Source organism: Dasypus novemcinctus, chromosome 2, assembly GCF_030445035.2.
Source record: "Dasypus novemcinctus isolate mDasNov1 chromosome 2, mDasNov1.1.hap2, whole genome shotgun sequence".
NCBI classification, from domain to species: Eukaryota; Metazoa; Chordata; class Mammalia; order Cingulata; family Dasypodidae; genus Dasypus; species Dasypus novemcinctus.
The window spans coordinates 107,058,677-107,080,618 of record NC_080674.1 but is presented as its reverse complement, the minus strand read 5'-3'; the positions used below and the strand labels follow the sequence as shown (position 1 = coordinate 107,080,618).

Genomic DNA, 21,942 nt, shown 5'->3' with positions numbered 1-21,942 from the left:
TCAGAGACATCTTATTTGGCTATTTGACATGGTAGAGTGGTTCTGTATTTTTGCTTAAGATAGCAATAAAAAATAACCATGTGATCAGAAAAGGAATTAAGCAAAAAACATTAAAATTATTAAGAACAAATTAAAGAATACTAATTATTATATTTTTAAAATTTGTGTAGGCTGATCACTTCAGAAATCTGAAGAAATTTTCAGGGGTTAATTTAGTATTAAAGCTCATCATCACTGTGGTAATTTAAAAATATAATGAGTAATATTAAATTATTGTATACTTTATAGCCGAGAAAGGGAGCTAGACAGTATCAATTTGGGTTAATAATAAGTTGGAATTGTATGCTGATTGAAATTAAGGACAGTGAAATGAATGATACTGTATACCCCACATTTTGAAATAAAAGAAAAATAAAAAGGGATGAAGCAGGGGAGTATCTTTTAAAATAAAAGCAAAACGTACCATTGGTTGGGTGTCGAGCAAATGAGATAGAAAACCTTTTAACAGCAGAACCACGTGTGGCGTCTGAGAAAGAGAAAAACAGGTACCTGAAATTCATAACAGCTACCAAAAGAGGGACACTTAAAAAAAGAGGGGAAAAACAAATATATGAGGAAGTTAGTTAGGTGACATGCAGTAGGGACAATGAGAGAGAGTAATAAGCCAAATACTGGTTAAAAGAAGTAAACTGGCTTGATGACAGAGACAGAGTGCTTAATGAAATATACAAAAGAAAGAGAAGCAGGATGAGCTGGCAATTTTGGTAATCCATGTTGTACCAAGTAAAGTAAATTTGTGGAATATATGCCAAAATGTTTTAAAAAGCTGAGCCTGAAAGGGCTAATAAATACTCCTTTCAACAAAAGGGACACCTCCATGAACCTCAAAAGACATATGGTAAATTAACGAGAGGATCTTCAATTAGAATCCTAAAATCGTGTCATTCTATGCTTATTTTTAAAAAAATATTACCCATATGATATTTTCATCTACTTATAAACATTCCATTCAAGTTATTTTATTTAGATCGAAATCAGTAAGTAAAATAGTTAACAATAAACAAAAGTTGAAAAGATCAAAGAAAGATGTATTCCTTATAATACGTTTGCCAACTATCTAAAATAATACACATAATACAGTTTTAAATTTTACATTTCAAGAAACTACTCACTGTACAAGTACTGTAAGTCTAATCACAAGTAACTGATGAAACATGGATCCAAACTGTAGATAACGGAGAGCACTGATATTCATTTAGGCCAAGGGGGTTAGATTCCACTTGAATCAGTCAGTGGTCTTAGGCTTGCCTTTGAGAAATAACTGTATGCTCATGGGTGTGTGCGTGGATGTTGATATGAATCTGTGTGTGCATGTGTGCACATACCATCTATGCAGCCAGAAGAGGTCAGCTTTTTACGATGAGTACGAGCATAATCCTGTAGGTTAGGTGCACTTGAAGAACCCCCAAGCACGGAGGTGCTAAACAGTCCCGCACAGTGAGACCCTGATGGGAGTTAGAGAAAATACATACAAGAACGGGTGTTCTTCCATTCACATTGGGAATTCATGCAGCATGCAATTAACATGGCTCTTACCACATAAAAGGCAGCCTTTGGAAGTACCTTTAATAGGCTCATAATATGCTTGTAATGGTCTAGTGATGTCAATTTTAATACAAATGATTCTAATCACCACCATTATCATATGTAAAAATGGGGACATAACTTTATTTTCAAGGAAAATAATTAGACATATGCATCCTAAAAATACTAAGAGCATTACCACAAAAATTAACCCTAGGAGTAGACGGGATTCTGTCAATTTACAAGAGCAGACCTTGTAAAAAGGGAAAAAAAAATTCTTACTGCAAATTAAGCCATATTAAATCAATATTTTTAAATGTATGTCAGTAAATGAAGAATATTTTCTGATGCCCTAAGAATTAATATTCCATTTCTATGAAATGAAGCAAATAAAAGCTTGTTCATTCCTGAGAGGACCAGGTGAAAACAATTCTGTTTAGGTCATCCAGGCCTAAATCACTTTAAATTTCTAGAACTTAACAAATGACTTAAGACCTTATAACCCAATAAAGCATATTATTAACAAATAAAACACAGTCAATAAAAATTAATGCTTAATTTGTTGCAAAAGTCTTTACACTCAAACCGGAGTTTCACCACTGGGTAAAATTTATCAAGAATATAATGATATATCAATTAAAGGAGGAGGAAAATGTAAATTTATGGCAAGATTAAAAGCTATTAAAAGCTATTTACATAAGCTATATATAATTTACTAAAGAAAGAAAGAAACTCAAGTATGTAGGTATCAACTTAGCATATAGATTGCAGTACATACATAGTTTAAACTTACAATGAAATCTATTCAGGCTTTCATTAAACCTATGTAGGGAACTATTTACAAAAAAAAAAATGCTATTACCTGATATAGTTTATCAACCATAAGCTTAAAACCAAATGAGTTTAGAAAAGCTTTTCAATTGTTGTTCTACTTGAGTGCTAGCAAAGAGCCAATTATGTTCTACAGCTCTAAAAAGAGTAACAGTCACTGTGTATTAGTTTTAATTTCATTTTCCTTATGAGCTGCTCAAAAGGACATTTAATATATCTAGATAAGCTTTGAAACATTCTCTACTTAAAAGTTATTTTTTTTAATCAGAAAAATAGAAAGCTCCTTTTTGTACTTTATGAACTGGGAAAATGAAGTTTCTTTCTTAATTTAAAAAATGTTGGGATTTTAATTTATAGATTACAAGGTTAAAAACTAGCATTGGAAACTGGAGTATAAATCTTTGAGAAGCTTACATTGTGGCATTCAAAGGGTTACAAAACAAAAAATCAAGCACCATTTCTCATTCATTTTATTGAAACATTATTGTGTGTTTTGAGTTGTACCCTCAATGTTTCTCAATTAATATATATTAAATAAAAATTGAAGCATATTTTTGGTCAGGTTTTCACCACAGTGCTCACAATAGTGAGTTTAAGAGGAGGATGGAATAAAATTCCCATTAGATGACATACCTATAGGATTCTGTTTTTGTTCCACAAGAGTTCTTGGTGTTCGCAGGTAATTGGCATTTTCAGATACAACCTGCAGAAAGAAAGCAAAATAAATGAGGTAAAACAGAACAATCAATTCAAAAGGCCATACTTCATATGCAGCCTGTTCCAGACAGACAAAGGTTAATAAGCTGTATGATAAATATTAGTAGAAATACATAAAACATGAAAGATCATGCAAGATCCCCTTCTGAAGGGAGTCCATTTCATATGAAGTCCTTGCAATGAAGTGGTGCAAAGCAGGCATTCAGAATGAAACATCATGTATGAAACACGACAGATGAAACAAGAGATTGATATAATTTTACTTTTTCTTAAAAGAAGCCAAATGCCCACTTTTAAACAGCTCCTGTATTTGAAGGGGGGAAAAACAACCACAAATAAAAGAAAAGACAGACTGTTGAGGTCACCATACAATTACTGATCCATGCACAGGCTTTATCAGCGTAGCCTTTAAATATTCACAGCCTTAATGGATACCATAATCCCTTTTCCTATAGTCAAATGAACTACATTTCCAAAAGGAAATTGCTGAAATTCTCAGAAAAGCATGTGTAACAATGGACCTTCCATTGTAATAAAAACCATAGTATTTTAAGTTTGCAAATGTCAACACAAAAAGCCCTTTTGAAGACATTTTATTTTGACCCAAATTGTTGATGGGCACAAATACACTTGCTCCCTTTATCTTAAAGAGAACATTAAATTACTGCACAACTCAAAGCAAGATATACTGTACTTTATACCTTAAAATAGATACTTTCAGAAAAGGGAATAGTGAGGGAGAGAATGATCTATTAGATGTATCTTGTTAATGAAAACCCAGGCACTAAAATTTTGATGTTTTTAAAAAATGTTTAAATTCTCAGCAAATTCCAGATGGAATCTAATTTTTCAATTATGGGGAAAAAGTTATTAAATTTTCCTACCATCAAATAAAATGATTTTTTTTTTTGAAAGATTTAAAGGACAACTAGACAAGGAATTTTCTGTCTAAAAAAAACTTTTTATTAATCAAGCTCAAGTTCCAGGAGTGTGGATTTTATTTTTTTTAATCCTGGATATTTAAAATCTTCCCAGTAAAATGCTAAAGACATGCAATACAAGTGGTTTCTTCCCCTCAAATATTTTCTGATATCACAAGCATTTTTAAATGAACTAAAAAATAGAAGGATTTACTCTGATGTAAAATACAAGGGATTAGATGTCCTCAAATACAGCTGTTTGTTGCTCTGAATGCAAGGAGGAAAAATGTTTAATGAAGTAAATTTTAAAAACCTGTTGCCATGAGCCAAAAATACTGGATGTGAAAGCCAATGATTTGGGGGAGACAGGGGAAGAAGTGATTTGTTCCCCTGATCTGCGTCTTCGACGCCCAGTACCCACACCACTGGTATAATGCAGCCAGGTACCAGTACCCTCTGGGCTAGACACACTCAGGGGGCTCTCTTCCTGGAAGTGAGAAAGGGGGCAAAAAAAAAAAAAAAAAAAGCAGAGCATGCAAAGTTAGATACAACAGAGCCAAATGAACAGAAAGAAAAAAAAATACAGTTTGTTTGCATTTACTTATCAATGTTTCTAAAACTATTAAACAACAATTTAGGAGCCAAATATTTTAGTAATTGAGAACTTGATAGGAACAACGTATCAATCTAATTGTACATGAAGCAATTATAAGAGGTCTTTTTTACCTTAAATTATACAAAATATTTACACTGCTTAATAGTTGTCTCTTCCCTCTTAAACCTGGAAGAATTTTTTACATTTTCTTTTTCAGTAGTGTTTTTTTTTAAACTTTATAAAAACATTCTGCTTAATTTTAGAAATTCAAGAGGTTTGGTGCTGTATTGGATAACTTTTCAAATCAAAGCTCTAAAGAATTGTGCAAAGGATTAAAGAGATTTCAATGTATAAAACTTAGAAAGGAAAATGTCTTCCAAACATTGAAAACAAGGAAAAAAGTCAGAGTATAAGATGGATTCAAACTGCCCTTGTTTATATGTACAATCTATCTTGATTAAACCCCCCTCCAAGAATTATTTGCAGAGTTCAGGAGGCAAAAAACCATGCAGCGAACATTCTCATTTTGCATGTTCAGGTTACAGACAGCCAGGACACAGAAAATCTACTTGCACAAAATGAAGAGAATAGTCTTTTTTCTCTGTGTCTTTTGGAAGTGCAAACTTCTGATATCCATGGAGATGGTGGGCGCTGGAAAAAGTCCTCAAGGTTTTACTTGAATAATTTACCTTATGGAAGTAAAAGTTTAGCACGGCATAGAAATAATCTCTTGAAAACAACTATTACATATTTATGAGAAAAAGATTTATAAATGTGCTCTGCATTTTAAGAGTTAACAAGGCAGTGATTTTGTTGAAGATTCTGCAAATAAAGATGAGCTATAAAATGGAGACTCACCAATACATTTGTTGTATCAGCATTATAGGCTGTTTGGAGAGCAGAGGAGAGGGTTTAATGGAGAAATTCTGAACAATTTGATTAAGTGTATGTCATTTTGTTCAGCAACACATCAAAATCACTGCCCTCAAATAAGAGGTAGTTTAAGTTATAATAATATAATTAAACTTAATGAAATTAAAGATACCGAATATAACCCTCAAGTCCTCATTTTAAAATTAAGCTCTAAGAATAATCAAGTTATACAATTGTTAATCATCCTTTTATTTTAATTTTAAATATCAAATTCAAGAGAATCCTAACTAGTATACAATTTCCATAACAGTTACAAAAATCTATTTTATTTTTGAATTTTTATCTATACATAACTGCAATGTCAAATAAGAGCATACATTTTTTGAAATTTGAAAACCATAAAGCATTTATGTTTATATAACTTGGGGCTGTAGAAATGAGCATAATTCTTTTTTTTTTGCTGTTATTTATATTCTTACCCTTCAATTGCTAGATTATGTCATACCTAACTCCTCAGACTTGGAATATTTAAATATCAACCAAAAATGTTTTCTAATTTAAAAACTTGATGGTTTTTCTATCTTAAAGTTAATTTTTTGCTTAGTACTTTTACTAGAGGATTTAGAAAACTTATAAGCATTGATTTCAATGGCAAATCATCCTATAGAGAATAGAGATAACTTGAAATAATATTTAAAACATAAAAATGTATGGATGTTAAAGATTTACTTAAGAAGCTCCATTTCAACAGCTTTACTTTCTTTCTAAATGTTATTTTATTACTTATTTAACTGTCTCTCTATTAGTGACATTTAGCCTACCCTATTTAATTATAGATATATTAACACAAAGGTAATTTTTCAACTACATCAAAATTTCAAGTTCCTAGACTGAATTTTGGAATTATACTAACAATTTAGACTTCTGTCTTAACCTACACTGTCAAAGAAATTAGTTTTTGTTGCTGAAGCATCTTTTGCAATTCTTTTCTCCATTTAACCAAAAATGATTCCTGATCCATTAAGTAAGTCTTTTTAAAAAGGTCTTTACTGAAGAACAGTCTGAGTTCACAAATAAAAGAGATGGATCAGTTTATCAAGTTATTTGAAAGGCCTTATTTTAATATTTTTATTTATTCATGCTATGAATACTATATGTAAAGTTTCAAATTGTAAAATTAATCTTTATATTTTCTAACTGCTTCTATAATTTGAAATTTAGTTGCAAAATAAAGTTGACAATTAGAAATTCTATTAGGTTCCCAGCTCCATAATTAAAGCTGTATTTTCTTTTCTGTTTTATTAAAATACAGTTAGCTTATTTTATGAAAACCATGCTCTAACACATAAACTTACTTCATTTGTAGCAATTTTCCTAGACCTTGGAAGTGGAGATTTCCTGTGTATATGAATTGGCTCTGATACCATAGGCTTGAACAATATCACAGCTCGATCAACCTCATCTTTTTTAGAAGTACGTGGTTCATCATCATTATCAATTTTAAGAGATTTCCTGCCTTCATTCTGTGGGCAAGGAATACAACATGGTTTTTAAAACTCTGATAAAAAAAAATCTCTACTGAACAAATTCAACCATTAATTAGTGTAGTCACTTTAAGTATATATAAATGTTTGTTTACTCAAGTGAATTAATAGTAATTGAACACTTACAACAGCCTACTTTTATGCTGGATACTGTGGGATAGATAACAAAGTTTGTGACGTCCACAAATATATATACTTTATGGAGAAATTAAAAAATAAAATGATGAGAAAAAGCCATAAAAAACAATTGATTATATTTAATCAAATGCCTAAATAAACAATAATAATAAATGACAGTAAGAAAGAGATCAGTTTTATCCTACAGGAATGCCATCAACCCAAGAAAAGACTAAAATAGCATTTGAGTGTTTCTGCGTGATGGAACTGGACTCAGATGGGATCTCTTTTCACAAGACTTTCATGCAACTTTACTGGAATTGTAGTTGGTGTTGGGGTTTAAGATATATTTAGGGGATTTGAATCTCTGGACTGACAATATGAAAATAGCATTTGAATTTGTAAACTTTAGAATATATAATTTATATTCTAAATATTCCCAATATGATGACTGCATAGAAAATGATAATCTTTTGAAGACCCATTAAATATTTACTGAGTGCCTACTATGTACCAAGAAATAGATGAATAAGATATAGCATCAGATTGCAAGAATCCCAAAGTATAGAATAGGAGACAGACAAAGTAAAACATTTTATACCAAATATGTATCTATAGGGGAAAGGATTAATTGGGACATAGTTATACAATAAAATATATACTATGTAGCAATAAGAATGGACAAACTTAAGCATATCTGCATGTATGACTCTCACAAACATGTTGACCAAAAGAAGTCAAACAGAAGTATATAAAAATCCCTACTAAGAGAAGTGGATTTGGCCTAATGGATAGAGCATCTGCCTACCACATGGGAGGTCCAAGGTTCAAACCCAGGGCCTCCTGACCTTTGTGGTGAGCTGACCCAAATGCAGTGCAGATGCACGCAAGGAGTTCCAGGCCACACAGGGGTGTCCCCTGCATAGGAGAACCCCACATGCAAGGATTGCGCCCCGTAAGGATTCTGGGTGCTGCTGACAAGAATACAAGTGGACACAGAAGAACACACAGCAAATGGACACAGAGAGCAGACAATGGGGGAGGGGTGGGGAAGGGGAGAGAAATAAATTAAAAATCTTAAAAAAAAAATCCTTACCAAACTAAGAATAAAGGGAAACTTCTTTAACCAGTAATCACACAGTTAATAATAAAACAGTGAAAGACAAGAGTGTCCACCATCACTAAACTGATTCAGCATTTTACTGGATATATCTCTCATTATTCATAGATATAAGATTATATACACAGAAAATCCAAATGAATCTATGGCTAAATTATTAGAATGAAAACAGCGTTTAGCAAGATTGTTAGCTATAAGATCTTCATACACAAATGAGTAAAATTTCAACGGCAGTAAGAAACAGAAAATGAAGTTTAAAGAAACCATTTATGATAGCGTCAAAAATAAAAAGAATCTGACAAAAAGGTGCAAGATTTATGAAGAAAATAATAATTTTATTGAAAATAAAAAGAATACCTAAATAAATTCAAAGATATACCAATTCCTTGGACTAGAAAGCCCAATATTATTAATATAAAAGTGTCATTTATCCCAAATTTGATCTGCAGAATTAATGTAACCCCAATCAAAATTTCAAAAGTTCTCTTTGGAAAATTACAAGATTATCATAAATTTATATGGAATGCAAGAGACCTGGATTCTCCAAGGTAATCTTAAAGAACAATAACGCTGGAGAACTTCCACTACAAAAAAATCAATATTTATTATAAAGCTACAATAATTAACACTGTGGTATTGTTAATGAGAAAGAGCTAGACCAATGGAACAATACAAAGAGTCCAAAAAACCAACACACCAATATTTGGGTACAATATTTGCCTGCAATATTGGAAGTGGTACCACAAATAGTAGGCAAAAGACAAAATCTTCAAAAAATGGTGCTGGAATTAGTTATCCATATGGGGAAAAATCCCTGAACTGTATAGTACACACAAAAGATGTAAAAAAATCAATTTTCATGGATTAAAGAAATAAAAGAGTAAAATAATGACAAATGGAAGAAGAGTTGTAGGAAGAAACAAAGAACAATGGAAATGGTAAATGTGTGGATCAATCAAAACTGACTTGGGGGAAGCGTATTTGGTCCAAAGGATAGGGCATCCGCCTACCACATGGGAGGTCCAGGGTTCAAACCCAGGGCCTCCTGACCCGTGTGGTGAGCTGGCTCATGCGCAGTGCTGATGCGCGCAAGGAGTGCCATGCCACACAGGAGCGTCCTCCATGTAGGGGAGCCCCACGCGCAAGGAGTGCGCCCCGTAAGGAGAGTCACCCAGCGTGAAAAAAGTGCAGCCTGCCCAGGAATGGCGCCACACACACGGAGAGCTGGCGCAGCAAGATGACGCAACAAAAAGAGACACAGATTTCCACAGAAGAACACACAGTGAATGGACACAGAAAGCAGACAATTGGGGTGGGGGGGAGGGGGGAGGAAGGGGGCAGAAATAAATAAAAAATAAATCTTAAAAAAAAAAACTGACTTGGAACACATGCTCCATCATATATATTTACTTCCTTTAGAACATGTTCTATATATCCTAAAAGACTATTGTTCTAATGCAGTAAGTATTCTAAAACATTCTAATATTTTCAATCTAAATGAAAACTGACTATAAACAATAATAATGCCCTAAAGAATTTAAAATATATTTTTCTATGCTATATATAACCAAACTACATGAGAACAATAATACAAAAACAGCATGGGAGCAAAAATTTAAAATGTTTTGAGATAATTACATTGCCTAATAAGTAGCAAAGTGTTAACATATTGGACTTTAACAAGTCAGAGAAGCATGTTATGAGCTCTAAAAGACTAGTAAAAGAATAAAAAATTACCAATTATCCTATTGGAGGGGGAAATACTTAAAAGAAGGCAAGAAAGGTGAGGAAAAGAAATATAAAATAAGTGGAACAATGAGAAAACAAATAGTGAAATTATTTAAGGTAAAATAATAAATTCAAATATACCACTAATTACATCATCCATGGGTTCCAATAAAAAGATTGCCATACAATAAAAATTAAACCTTAAGTATTTCAAAGGAGCCATGTTATAAATGTATAAAGCTAGTAAGGTTGAAAGTAAAAGGGTGGAAAAGATATATAATTCAAACTTTCAGGACTAAGATTCCATCAGAGAATTAAATCTGAATATTTCAGGAGTCATTGTATGTAATGAATTAACTTATTTACTATGAATCTAGAAATGGTATCACTATGTACCATTCTTGGGAGAATTGAGAAAATAGTCACTAAAACTATTCCTTAGGCTGACACAAAGGCAAAGAGCATTGTTAGAGACAAAGGGAGAATTGTATAGTGAGACAAAGGGAGAATTGTATAGAGAGAAAAGTATTAATTTTCCAGAGAGACAGATCAAAAGATGAAAAAAAACACAAACACAAACTGAACTCCAAGACCAGCTATGGAGGAAGATCCCTAGTTCCTCAAATACCCAAGATTTTTTACAAAGACACTAATGGGCCATACATTAGTAATAAACTAAGTCAAAAATTTATCAGTCCTTCTAGTGATTGAAAATTTTTGAATCATATCAATCACTAATTAAATTAATATGATCTAGGATTCCTAGCCTAGCTCCCTATCAGAAGCAAAAGAAAGGCCTGCTGGAGGAATATACCATCAACTACAGCCTCAAATTCTCTCTGCAGGTTCTAGTAACAGCTTAACTTCCAAGAAAGTAAGAGATCAACAACAGAGAAAAGAAAAAGAAATGGAATCACAGATGAACCAGACAATGAAATTGTAATCTATAAATTTTATAACTAAAATGAATATGTTCACATAATTAAAGGGCTGAATAAGAGTATAAAAGGAACCAAATGGGAATTCTAGAGCTGAAAAACATAATTAAACCTTATTCAATAAGGAGTAAAATTAGGAACTCAATGAGTAGATTTAATAGCGGATAAAAATAACTAAAGACAGAATTAGTGAGCTGGAAGATAGGTATGAAGGAAATATCATGGAGAGGAAAAAAAAAGACTGAAAATATAAAGAGAAGGGTATAAAAGATATATGCCAAAAGGGTATAAGATACATAGAGAAAAAATCCAATACAAATGTAACTTGAATCTCAGAAAGAAAGGAGCAAATGGGGAAAAAAGTTTTTATTTAAAGATATAATGACTGCAAATGTTCCCAAAATGACAAAAGACATCAAGTCATAGGTACAGGAATCACTGTCAAACCCAAGTAAATATATGAAAATAATTTTGCTGAAAATGAATGACAATTAGAAAATTTTAAAAGCATCCTGAAGAAGGATAAGAAATTTAAAAAAGCAGAGAGTGAAAAAAACACAGAAGTGATAAAAAAGTACAAAGGAGATGAGGTGATACTAAATGTATCAGTAATTATGTTAAATACATAAATATGCCAAATAAAAAGGTCAAGACTGGTATACATAGAGATTGAACAAAACACATACCATAAATATAAGGATACAGAAAGTTTGAAGAAGTAAAAAAATAAAAAAAGACACAACATGTAAAATGCTAAACCAAAAGAAAGCTGGTATAGCTAAGACACCAGACAAAGTAGACTCTTAAGGCAAGATGCTTTTTCTAAGCATAAATAGAGACCATTTTATAATGAGATAAGATGTATTGAGGAAGATATAACAATTCTAAATTTGTATGTATAACCTTAAAATATGAAGCAAAAATTCCCAAAACTATAAAGAGAAATAGACAAATCCATAATCACCGTGGCATATTTTCATACATCACTTCTAAGTGCCTGACAGAGCAAGCAAACCAAAAAATCTCTTAAGGATACTAAAGATTTGAACACCACTATTAACAAACTTTACCTAACTGATCTGTAATGAACACTTGCACTAAACTAAACAAAACAAAAAACACAGAATATACAGTCTTTTCAAGTGTACATGGGGCATTTATCAAAAACTAACCACATGCAGGCCCATAAGGCAGTTTCCAATATACTTCAAAGAAATGAAATCACACAAGTATATTCTCTGCCTAAGGAGAAAGCAAGCTAGAAGCCAATACAAGAAAAGCCTATCTGGAAAATTTCTTCATGTTTAAAAAATTAAGTAAGAAATTTCTCAATCGATATATCAAAGAAGATATCCCATTATAAATTATAAATTATTTTGAAAAGAATGATAATAAAACACATGTGCGAAGCACTTACACCATGTTTGGAGGGAAATTTGTAGCTCCAAATATAAATAACACAGAAACATGAAAATCATCCACCTAAAGAAGTTAGCAATAAAACAACAAAGTAAATCCAAGGAAAAGAGAAGAAAATAGAGAAGAGAAGAAAAAGATACGATGAAAGATTAACAAAATAGAAGACAAACACATAATAGAGAGACTCAACAAGGTAACAATGGTTCTTTGAAAAAACTAGTAAATTATAATTTTTTGCCAAGATTCATCAAGAAAATATGAAGAAAGGCACAAAAAAAGCTATGTTTAGTAAAAAAAGAACATTATTACAGATCTTACCTACAATAAAAAGATTATGAACAAACTATATTCTAAATTTGAAAATTTATATAACAATCTGAAGAGTACTACTTCAATTAACAAAATAGAATCTATAATTTAAAATATTCCCACAAAGGAAACTCTACATCCAGATAACTTCTAACAATGAATTTTAACAAATATTTAAGGAAGAAATAACACCAATCATATAAAAAAAAATTAGAGCTACAAAAATAAGTAACATTTTAACTCATTTTATGAGAGCAACCTAACTCTCATGCCAGAACTAGAAAAGGACATTTCAAAATGGAAAACTGAGGGCAATCTTACTTATAACATAGGTGCAAAAATCCCAAAGACAAACTGAAACCTATTTTATATAAAAAAGAACAGTACCTCACATTCAAATTGAATTTATTTTAGAAATGGAAGAGTAGTGGAATATTTAGAAAAGTCAGTATAATTCATTGTTAACAGAATAAAGGTGAGAAATCAGATGATCACTCAGCAGATATAAAATAATCATTTGATAAATTTCAATATCTAACCATGATAAAACTCTTAACAAACCAGAAAAAGAAAGGGATTTTCATAATACAATAAAGGGGTCTATAGCAGTTTGATATTGTTTATGAATTCCAAAAATAGATATTGGATTATGTTTGTAAACCAGTCTGTCTGAAGTTCCACTCTTAATTAAATTATGATTAGGGCATTGATTGGGCCACATCAGTAGGGCATTGAGTACCCACCCCTTGGTGGGCAGGGACTCACAGATAAAAGATATGACGGAAGACAGAGTTGGGAGTTTTGAATTGGAGCCTGGGAATTAAGCACACAGTGCAGAATAGTTGAGCCCAGAAAGAATCAAATCCTCGGGGGAGAGAGAGCTGGTCACCTGAGAATCTACAGCTGGCCTTGTGGAGAGAGGCCAAGCCTAGACAACGTCATAGCCTACAGCTGACCTTGTGGAGAAAACAGATGCTGAGCCTCGGGAAGAGAGGAACCCAGGAAGCCTGAACCCTGGCATATGTAGGCAGCCATCTTGCTCCAACATATGGCAAAAGACTTTGGTGAGGGAAGTAACTTATGCTTTATGGTCTGGTAACTGTAAACTTCTACCCCAAATAAATACCCTTTACAACAAACAACTGATTTCTGGTACTTTGCATCAGTACCCATTTGGCTGACAAACAAAGGGTCTAATCCCTCTTCTAAAAAAAAAAAAAAACTATAACAAATACCATGATTAATAGTAAGTGTTGAAAACTAACCCTGAGTTTGGAAATAAACAAGGATGCATAGTGTAGCAGTTTGATATTACTGATGAATTTCAAAAAGAAATATTGGATTCTGTTCATAAACTGATCTTTTCCTCTGGGTATTTAGATTATATTGGATTCAGAGGTTAACCTGATTAAGTAATCAGGTAAACCTCTTGTGCCAGTAGGGCATTGAGCCCCCACATTTGGTGGGTGGGGATTCACAGATAAAAGGCATGGCAAGGACAGAATTGGACGGCTTTTAATGTTGGAGTTTTGAGGTTGGAGTTTGAATGCTGAAGCTGGAGCCCCAGGGAGAGAGACAGAGCCATTTGCCTGATAGTCTATAGCTGACCTTGTGGAGAAAATAGAGGAGCTGAGCCCAGAGGAACCCAGGAAGCATGAACCCTTGCATATAACGGCAACCATCTTGCTCCATCCAACACATGAAAATAGACTTTGGTGAGGGAAATAACTTATGCTTTATGGTCTGGTATCTGTAAGCTCCTACCCCAAATAAATACCCTTTATAAAAACCAACCAATTTCTGGTATTTTGCAACAGCACCCCTCTGACTGACTAATAGTATCACCACTTCTATTCAACAATGCACTGATCATAGCCAGTGCAAAAAAGCATGAAAAAAAATATGAAAGCATATGAATAGGAGAGGAAGAAAGGAAACTCTCATTATTATGAATTACTATGATTAATAAATGAACTTAGCACTGAACACAAGTTTAATATACATAAACCTATTTTCAATATACAGCAAAAAATTAGAAAATAAAATTGATAAAATGATATAATTTATGATAGCACCAAAAAGAAGATCAAATGCTTAGGAATAAACATTACAAAGATGTGCAAAAGCTCCATACCAGACACGCTGTTGAGATAAATTAAAGAAGTCCTAAATAAATGGAAGAATATATGATGTCTATAGATTGTAAGACAATATTGCAAAGATGTCAATTCTTCCCCCCAAAAAATCTGTGGAGACAATGCCATTTCTATTAAAATCCCAACATGTTTTACTGTTAATTGTGAGACTGATTCTAAAAGTTATATGGAAATAAAAACGGCCAAAAATAGGCAGGAAAATCTTGAAATACAACAAAATAGGAGGACTTACTCTACTGGATATCAAGATTTTTTAAAAAACTATCCTACTTAAAGCAGTAAGATAGTGGGGTAAAGACAGGTTAAAAGAACAATGGAACTGAATAGAGCATAGAAACAGATTCATGCCTACAAGAACACTTGATATGACAGAATTGACACTGCAGTGCTATGTAGATAGTACAGTCTTTTCAATAAATCATTTAGGGTTCACTGGATATCCATTAGACAAAATAGCCAAAAAACCAAGAGCAAATATACAAAAAAGTTCTTTCAAAGTGTCTTCTATATCTAAATCTGAAATGCAAGAATTGTAGGTCTAAATCTGAAATGAAAATATAGACAAAACGCAAAAACTTTTAAAAGACGTTAAAGAAGAATATCTTCATGACTTTGATGGGCAAAGATTTTTTAAACATTACACCAAAAGCACTAACCACAAAGGAAAAAATGAATGACTTTGATTGTACAAACATTGATCACTTCCATTAAACAAAAATATCATTAAAAGAAAGAAAACTCAGGTTATAGAGTAAAAAAAAAGATATTCTAAAACAAATGACAAGAAACTGAATCAAGAATTTATCAAGAATTCCTAGAAATCAATAAGAAGAAAAAAATGTTAATGGGCAAAAGATTTGAACTGACAATTTATAAAATATGATATCCAAATGGCCAACAAACATATAAGGAAGTATTAATCCCTATTGGTAATGAGAAGAATGCAAATTTGAGCCACATAATATATCACTACCTATCTCTCCAAATGGCTAAAATTAAAACAACTAACTATACCAAGTACTGTCAAGGATATGGAAAATTATTTGGCAGTATCTTCTAAAGCTAAACTTATGTATACCTGCCCTATGAGACTTAGCAGTTTTTTCCTTTGTTTATCCAAGAGATATGTACATATGTAAATATATGGTCAACAAAAGACCTGTACAAGAATCTTCATTAAATAATTCATCTTAAGAGCTCAAAATCAGAAACAATTCAAAATATCAAGTAGAATGGATAAACACATTGTGCTATTATTTAATGGAATTCTTCATGAGGAAATAGAGTAGATGAATCTCTCAAACATAACAAAAGAAGTCAAATCCATTTACCGCTAAAAAAAAAGAAAAAATTTTGTTATTTCATTCATGTTAAAAAAAAATATGCAGGGAGAACCAGCAAGATGGCAGCAGAGTAAGGAGCTCCTAGAGTCAGCTCCTGCTACAGGGCAGTTAGTAAACACCCAGAGCTATCTGGAGTTAGCTGAAACACCTGTTTGGGGGTTCCAGAACAGAAGAGCATCGTGCCACATCCATGAAGGAATAGAAGGAGGAGACTGTCCAACTGCAGAGAAGACTCGTGAGTAGAGCGCTCCATGCCCCAGAGGCCGGTGCCCATCCTCCACTGGAGGCACAAGCCACCTTGGGAGCTGTTCTGCGGCTGGAACTGAAAGTTCCACATCCCAAAAACAAGGGATGAAGAGATGGTTGGGCACGAGTAAATTCAGTGGACTAAAGTATAATCCTGAGAACAGCTAAAGTTTGAACCTCTCCAAGTCAGAAAGAGGTCAAGAGCTGCCATCTTAACTCCGCACCTGGCATGAGGGGAAGCTGGGCAGACTGAAAATCACAGTGCTGGTAGGGACTGGCTTCTTTCCATCCAGATCAGATTGCAGCTCTAGCCTAGGCCTCAGTACCACCTCCAACAGGGAGGAAGCTACGGGGACCTGCACCAGCCTTTCCAGGAAATTACTGGCTAGGCTGTGGAGGCTGGTGATTATCCTACTCTGGCAGCACGAGCTGCCTTCTATGGCTGGAATTGGAAGCTCCATTTCCAAAAAACAGGGGAGGAGGAGACAGCTGGTTGCCATTTTGGTTACTGATTGGCAGACATAGCTGGATAAGATACAACCCTGGGAACAGCTGGGGTGTGAATCTGCCCAAGTCAATAAGAAGCCAGTGCCTGACATTTTGGTTCCGCTCCCAGCCTGAGGGGAAGTCAGGACCGAAAATCACGGTGACAATAGGAACTGGTTTCTTTCACCCAGGTCGGCCTACAGCCTTGCCTAGGCTTCAGCCCCACCTCTGGCATGGAGGAGGCTGGTGGGCTCTGCACCAGCCTATCCAGGTAACTGCAGGTACCTTTGGCTGGCACAGACTGAATAATCGGAAGTCTTCCGGGGCAACTGCAGTCATCTTGAACCCGAACTGCATAGACTGCTGCCCACAACTGCAGCTCCATCCCCATACCAGGCAGGGGAGAATGGAGTGTGAAGCTTCATTAGTATCTCTGGGAAACTAGAGTCTAGGCTTGCATGATTTGGAAACTAGAGTCTAGGCCTGCTTCATTAGTCTCTCTGGGAAACTAGAGTCTAGGCCTGCATGATAATCCACACAGCTGTGACTCTGTTCCTACTCCTGGCAAAGGAGAAAGTGGGGAAAAGCTCCATTGGTTCCTGGAGCAATGAGGGCAGCTTCCGCCTCTACAGCTTACAGCACCGATTAAATGCTTGGATCCTACTGCACAAACAGCAAGAGGGAAAGGGCAGGAAACCCTAAACTAAAGAGAAAAACAGCACCCAGAACAAATAATCTAGTAAACCAGATGCCAATACACCAACAAAAAATTATAATCCACACCAAGAAACAGGAAGTTATGGCCCAGTTAAAGGAACAAGATAAGCCTCCAGATGACATAAAGGAGTTGAGACAACTAATCATAGATGTTCAAACAAATTTCCTTAATAAATTCAATGAAATGGCTAAAGAGATTAGGGATATTAAGAAGACTTTGGATGAGCACAAAGAAGAATTTGAGAGCATATATAGAAAAATAGCAGATCTTATGGGAATGAAAGGTACAATAAATGAAATTTAAAAATCATTGGAATCATATAATAGCAGATTTGAAGAGGCAGAAGAAAGGACTGATAAGCTTGAAAAATGGCCTCTGAAAGTAAACATAGAAAAGAACAGATGAAGAAAAGAATGGAAAAAATTGAACAAGGTCTCAGGGAACTAAATGCCAGCAAAAGGCAGGTAAACACATGTGTCATGGCTATCCCAGAAGGGAAGAGAAGAGAAAGGAAAGGGGCAGAAGGAATATTTGAAGAAATAATGGTAGAAAATCTCCCAAACCTATTGAAGGACATAGCTATCCATGTCCAAGAAGCACAAAGTACTCCCATACAAAAAAATCCAAATAGACCAACTCCAATATACATATTGCTCAGAATACCAAATGCCAAAGACAAAGAGAGAATTCTGAGAACAGGAAAAGAAAAGCATTGCATAAGGTATAAGGGATACCCAATAAGATTAAGTGCTGATTTCTCACCAGAAACCACGGAGGCAAGAAGACAGTGGTATGATATGTTTTATATATTATAGGAGAAAAACTTTCAGCCAAGAATCTTACATTCAGCAAGATTATCTTTCAAAAATGAGGACGAGGCTAGAATATTCACAGATAAACAGAAACTGAGAGAATTTCTAAGCAAGAGACCAGATTTTCAGGAAATACTAAAGGGTGTGCTAGAACCTGAAAAGACAGCGAAGAGAGGCCTGGAAGAGAGTCTAGAAATGAAGATTATATCAATAAAAGTAACTAAAAGTGTCAAAACAGTGGTGAAAATAAAATATGACAGATAAAACTCAAATAGTCAGGAATAAACTTAACCAACAATGTAAAGCACTTGTATTGATAAAACTGCAACTCAATTTTAAAAGAAATAAAAAAAGTCCTAAATAATTGGAAGAACATTTTATGCTCATGGATTGGAGGACTAAATATCATTAAGATGTCAATTCTATTCAGATTGATATACAGATTCAATGCAATCCTGATAAGAATTCCACTAGCATTAAAAAAAAAAAATTGAAAACATGATCATCAAATTTATTTGGAAAGGTAGGAGGTCCTGAATAGCTAGAAACATCATAAAAAGGAAACGCGAATCCTCATCTCCAGACTTTAAATTATACTACCTATTTATAGTGGTAAAAACAGCATGGTACTGGCATAAAGACAGACACACAGAAGAATGGAACCAAATTTATGGTTCAGAAACTGACCCTCACAGATGGTCAAGTCATTTTTGACTAGCCTGTCAAACCCACACAGCTTGTGCAGAACAATCCATTCAACAAAAGGTGCCGAAAGAATTGGACATCCACAGCTGAAAGGAAAGAGGACCCCTATCACACCTTATCCAAAAATTAACTAAAAATGGATCAAAAACCTAAAAATAAAAGCAAGAACAATGAAACTTCTAGAAGAAATTGTAGGAAAATATCTTCAAGACCTAGTGGTAGGTGGAGGATTAAAGGAGAACTGATATGGACTACTGATGTTTAATATACATATAATTTAATTAGCTTTACTGTAAAAGTGTGGAAATGGATAGAGTGGATGGTAACACAAAGTGAGTAACAGCTAGTTTATAAATGGGGATGTGACTGAAAAGGTATGTAAATGCCAACTGACAGCTAGAGAATAACCTAGGAACTGCATAGCATAGTAAACCAAGAAGTGGATGAAATGTGGTTGATGGTACAGATGCATGAAAGTCCTTTGTGAGCTAGAGCAAATGTACATCACTACTGCAGGGTGTTGGGAATGTGAAGAACTCAGAGAAATACAGCTGGAGTGACCTATGGACTGTGGTTAGTAGTAATAATATTCTTGCTTCTATGCCAAAGATGTTGATAATGAGGCTGTATGGAAAATGTGAGTGAAATGTACACTATGGACATGTTAACAATCAGATGATATTACCTTATCTGTAGCAAATGTTCCACCACAGTGTGGTATGTAGATGGAGGGGTGTTGTTTGGGAATTCTGCACATGTGCATGACTGTTTTATAAGTTTACAACTTCCGTCATAAAAAATATATTTAAAAAATAATAATAAGGTGGGTAGGGGGGGAAACACACCAAATATAAGATAAGGACCATGATTACTAGGGAGATTTTGACAATATTCTTTCATAATTTGTAACAAACGTCTCAGGACAATGCAAGGTGTTGGTGGAGGGTTGATATATGAGGCCCCTGTATGAGGTTATGCATGTTTGCTTTGTAAGTTCACAACTTTTACTATATACTTAATTGTTTATGTATGTTCACATATAAATGATATAAAGATAATAATAATTGGGTGGGTTGGGGAAAAATACTTTGGTTAGTAGTAATATTGTGACAATGCTCTTTAATCATTAGTTAAAAAGGTTTAACAACAATGCAAGTTTTTGGTGGTAGGGTAAGTTATGAGAGTCCTGTATGGCATTATAAGCGTTTGTTTTGTAAGTTCACAACTATTATTATACACTTGTTGTTTATGTATGTTTATGTATGAGTGATATACTTCAATAAATTAATTTTTTAAAATACGTAAAACTTATCTATGGTGCTAGAAGTTATGACAGTAGTAGGCACCTTTGGGAAGAATACAGGAGGTGGTAATTGGGAAGGGGCACAATTGAGACTTGTGAAACAATGACAATGTTCTATGACCTAGATGCTTATTTTACAATTGTATTCATTCTGTGATATTTTATTAAGCTATACACTTACAATATATATTAATGAAAGATCCTAAAGTATAAGTTATTTTAAAAGTTTTAAAAAGGAGTTCATACCTAACTTCATAAGGTTATTGTAAGGATTATAATGCAATAATCCATTCCAAGTGCTTACTAAGGTGTTTAGCATGTAACAAACAGTCCACAAGTGAAATGAAAACAAAACAGAACAAAAGCTAGTCATCCATTATAAAGAGTGTGCCTAAAATCTAAAACATACGAAATAAATTTCATAAGCATTCTAACATGCACAGATGCTGTATATACAAATCAAACTTTAAAAATTTTAAACCACTTGTATTTAGTAGTTGAGGTAAATTATGTTTACAGTAAGTACTATATTTATAGTATATAACAGAAAATGCTTATAAAATTCTCATGACAATATAGAGCTGTAGTAATTAAGCACTGATTTTCATTTACATTACCTCCCTGGAAGCTGGTCTATATCCATAGCCAGATGGTAAATTTTTATCTTCTTCGCATCCTTTGGCTCCTGGACTAAAGTGTAATTCAACATGAAAACGTTCCTCTGAGGAAAGATCCTAAAAAATATGACAGGACACTAGAAAATTATGGAACTTTGAACTATTTCTTTATCTCTGGTAATAAATGTAAAACCAAGAACTCTGTTACCTTGTTAGGATCCTCATAAAGCATGATAACAATCTGAGTCATGTAGTTGAGCTCATTGACAACATTTAAATAATCCATAGCTCGTTTCCACTGTTCATCTTTTGATTCCTGAACAAAAGGCACATGGTAAAGTGTTTTCTCATATTGCCTTGCAAGGAAGTAACTGATTTTATTAGGATAGTTTGTCTATTCTTCAGTGACACCACTCAAATAATGTGAATGCTTACCATATGTATAAACCTTCAAAAGACCTCTACTATATTTAAAACTCTCAATAAGTTACTTGGGTCTGTTTTATTTAAATTATTTCAAAATCATTTGCCTGTCATATTAGTGACTCAAGTAGTAACTTTAAAAAAATAGCTTTTAGATAAGTCAAAAGAAAGAATCTCCTGTCCAGTCAAAAAACAAACCAAATAACTTTTGGGCCCAAGGATTACATCAGATGCAGCCAGACTGGCGTTTTGCACTGAGAACATTAAAGTACATTAAGTACAGGGGCTCTGACTCTCCTGATGAACCATCCTGTATGCTATGACCTTGGTCTTCTTGATCTTATGGACATGGGTTTTGAGAAGAGACAAGTTCTGGGCTTTGAAGATGAACAGTTTTTTTTGGCTTTCCTGCTTCCTCCTCAGTCACAGGGACTTGAA

General features: G+C 33.8%; 1 protein-coding gene across 24 annotated transcripts in view; it reads right to left on the bottom strand.

The window, feature by feature from the left end:
• PPIP5K2 (diphosphoinositol pentakisphosphate kinase 2) overlaps window positions 1-21,942 on the bottom strand; it is a 90,517-nt gene that overhangs the window by 15,064 nt on the left and 53,511 nt on the right. For 7 of the 24 annotated variants that reach the window (XR_011646347.1, XR_011646346.1, XR_011646348.1 and 4 more), the window contains exons 22-28: window positions 21,290-21,397; window positions 21,082-21,198; window positions 6,876-7,043; window positions 4,366-4,539; window positions 3,049-3,118; window positions 1,386-1,505; window positions 464-526 (exon numbers count right to left, since the gene is read on the bottom strand). Coding sequence is in view for 19 of the 24 variants with exons in the window: in XM_058276830.2 (XP_058132813.1) it covers window positions 464-526; window positions 1,386-1,505; window positions 3,049-3,118; window positions 4,366-4,539; window positions 6,876-7,043; window positions 21,082-21,198; window positions 21,290-21,397 (820 nt within the window). In the remaining 5 variants the exon portion in view is untranslated. Of the gene's footprint in view, window positions 1-463; window positions 527-1,385; window positions 1,506-3,048; window positions 3,119-4,365; window positions 5,337-6,875; window positions 7,044-21,081; window positions 21,199-21,289; window positions 21,398-21,942 lie in introns of those variants that run through there. The other 17 variants (XR_011646350.1, XR_011646351.1, XM_058276841.2 and 14 more) reach the window with 8 other exon arrangements.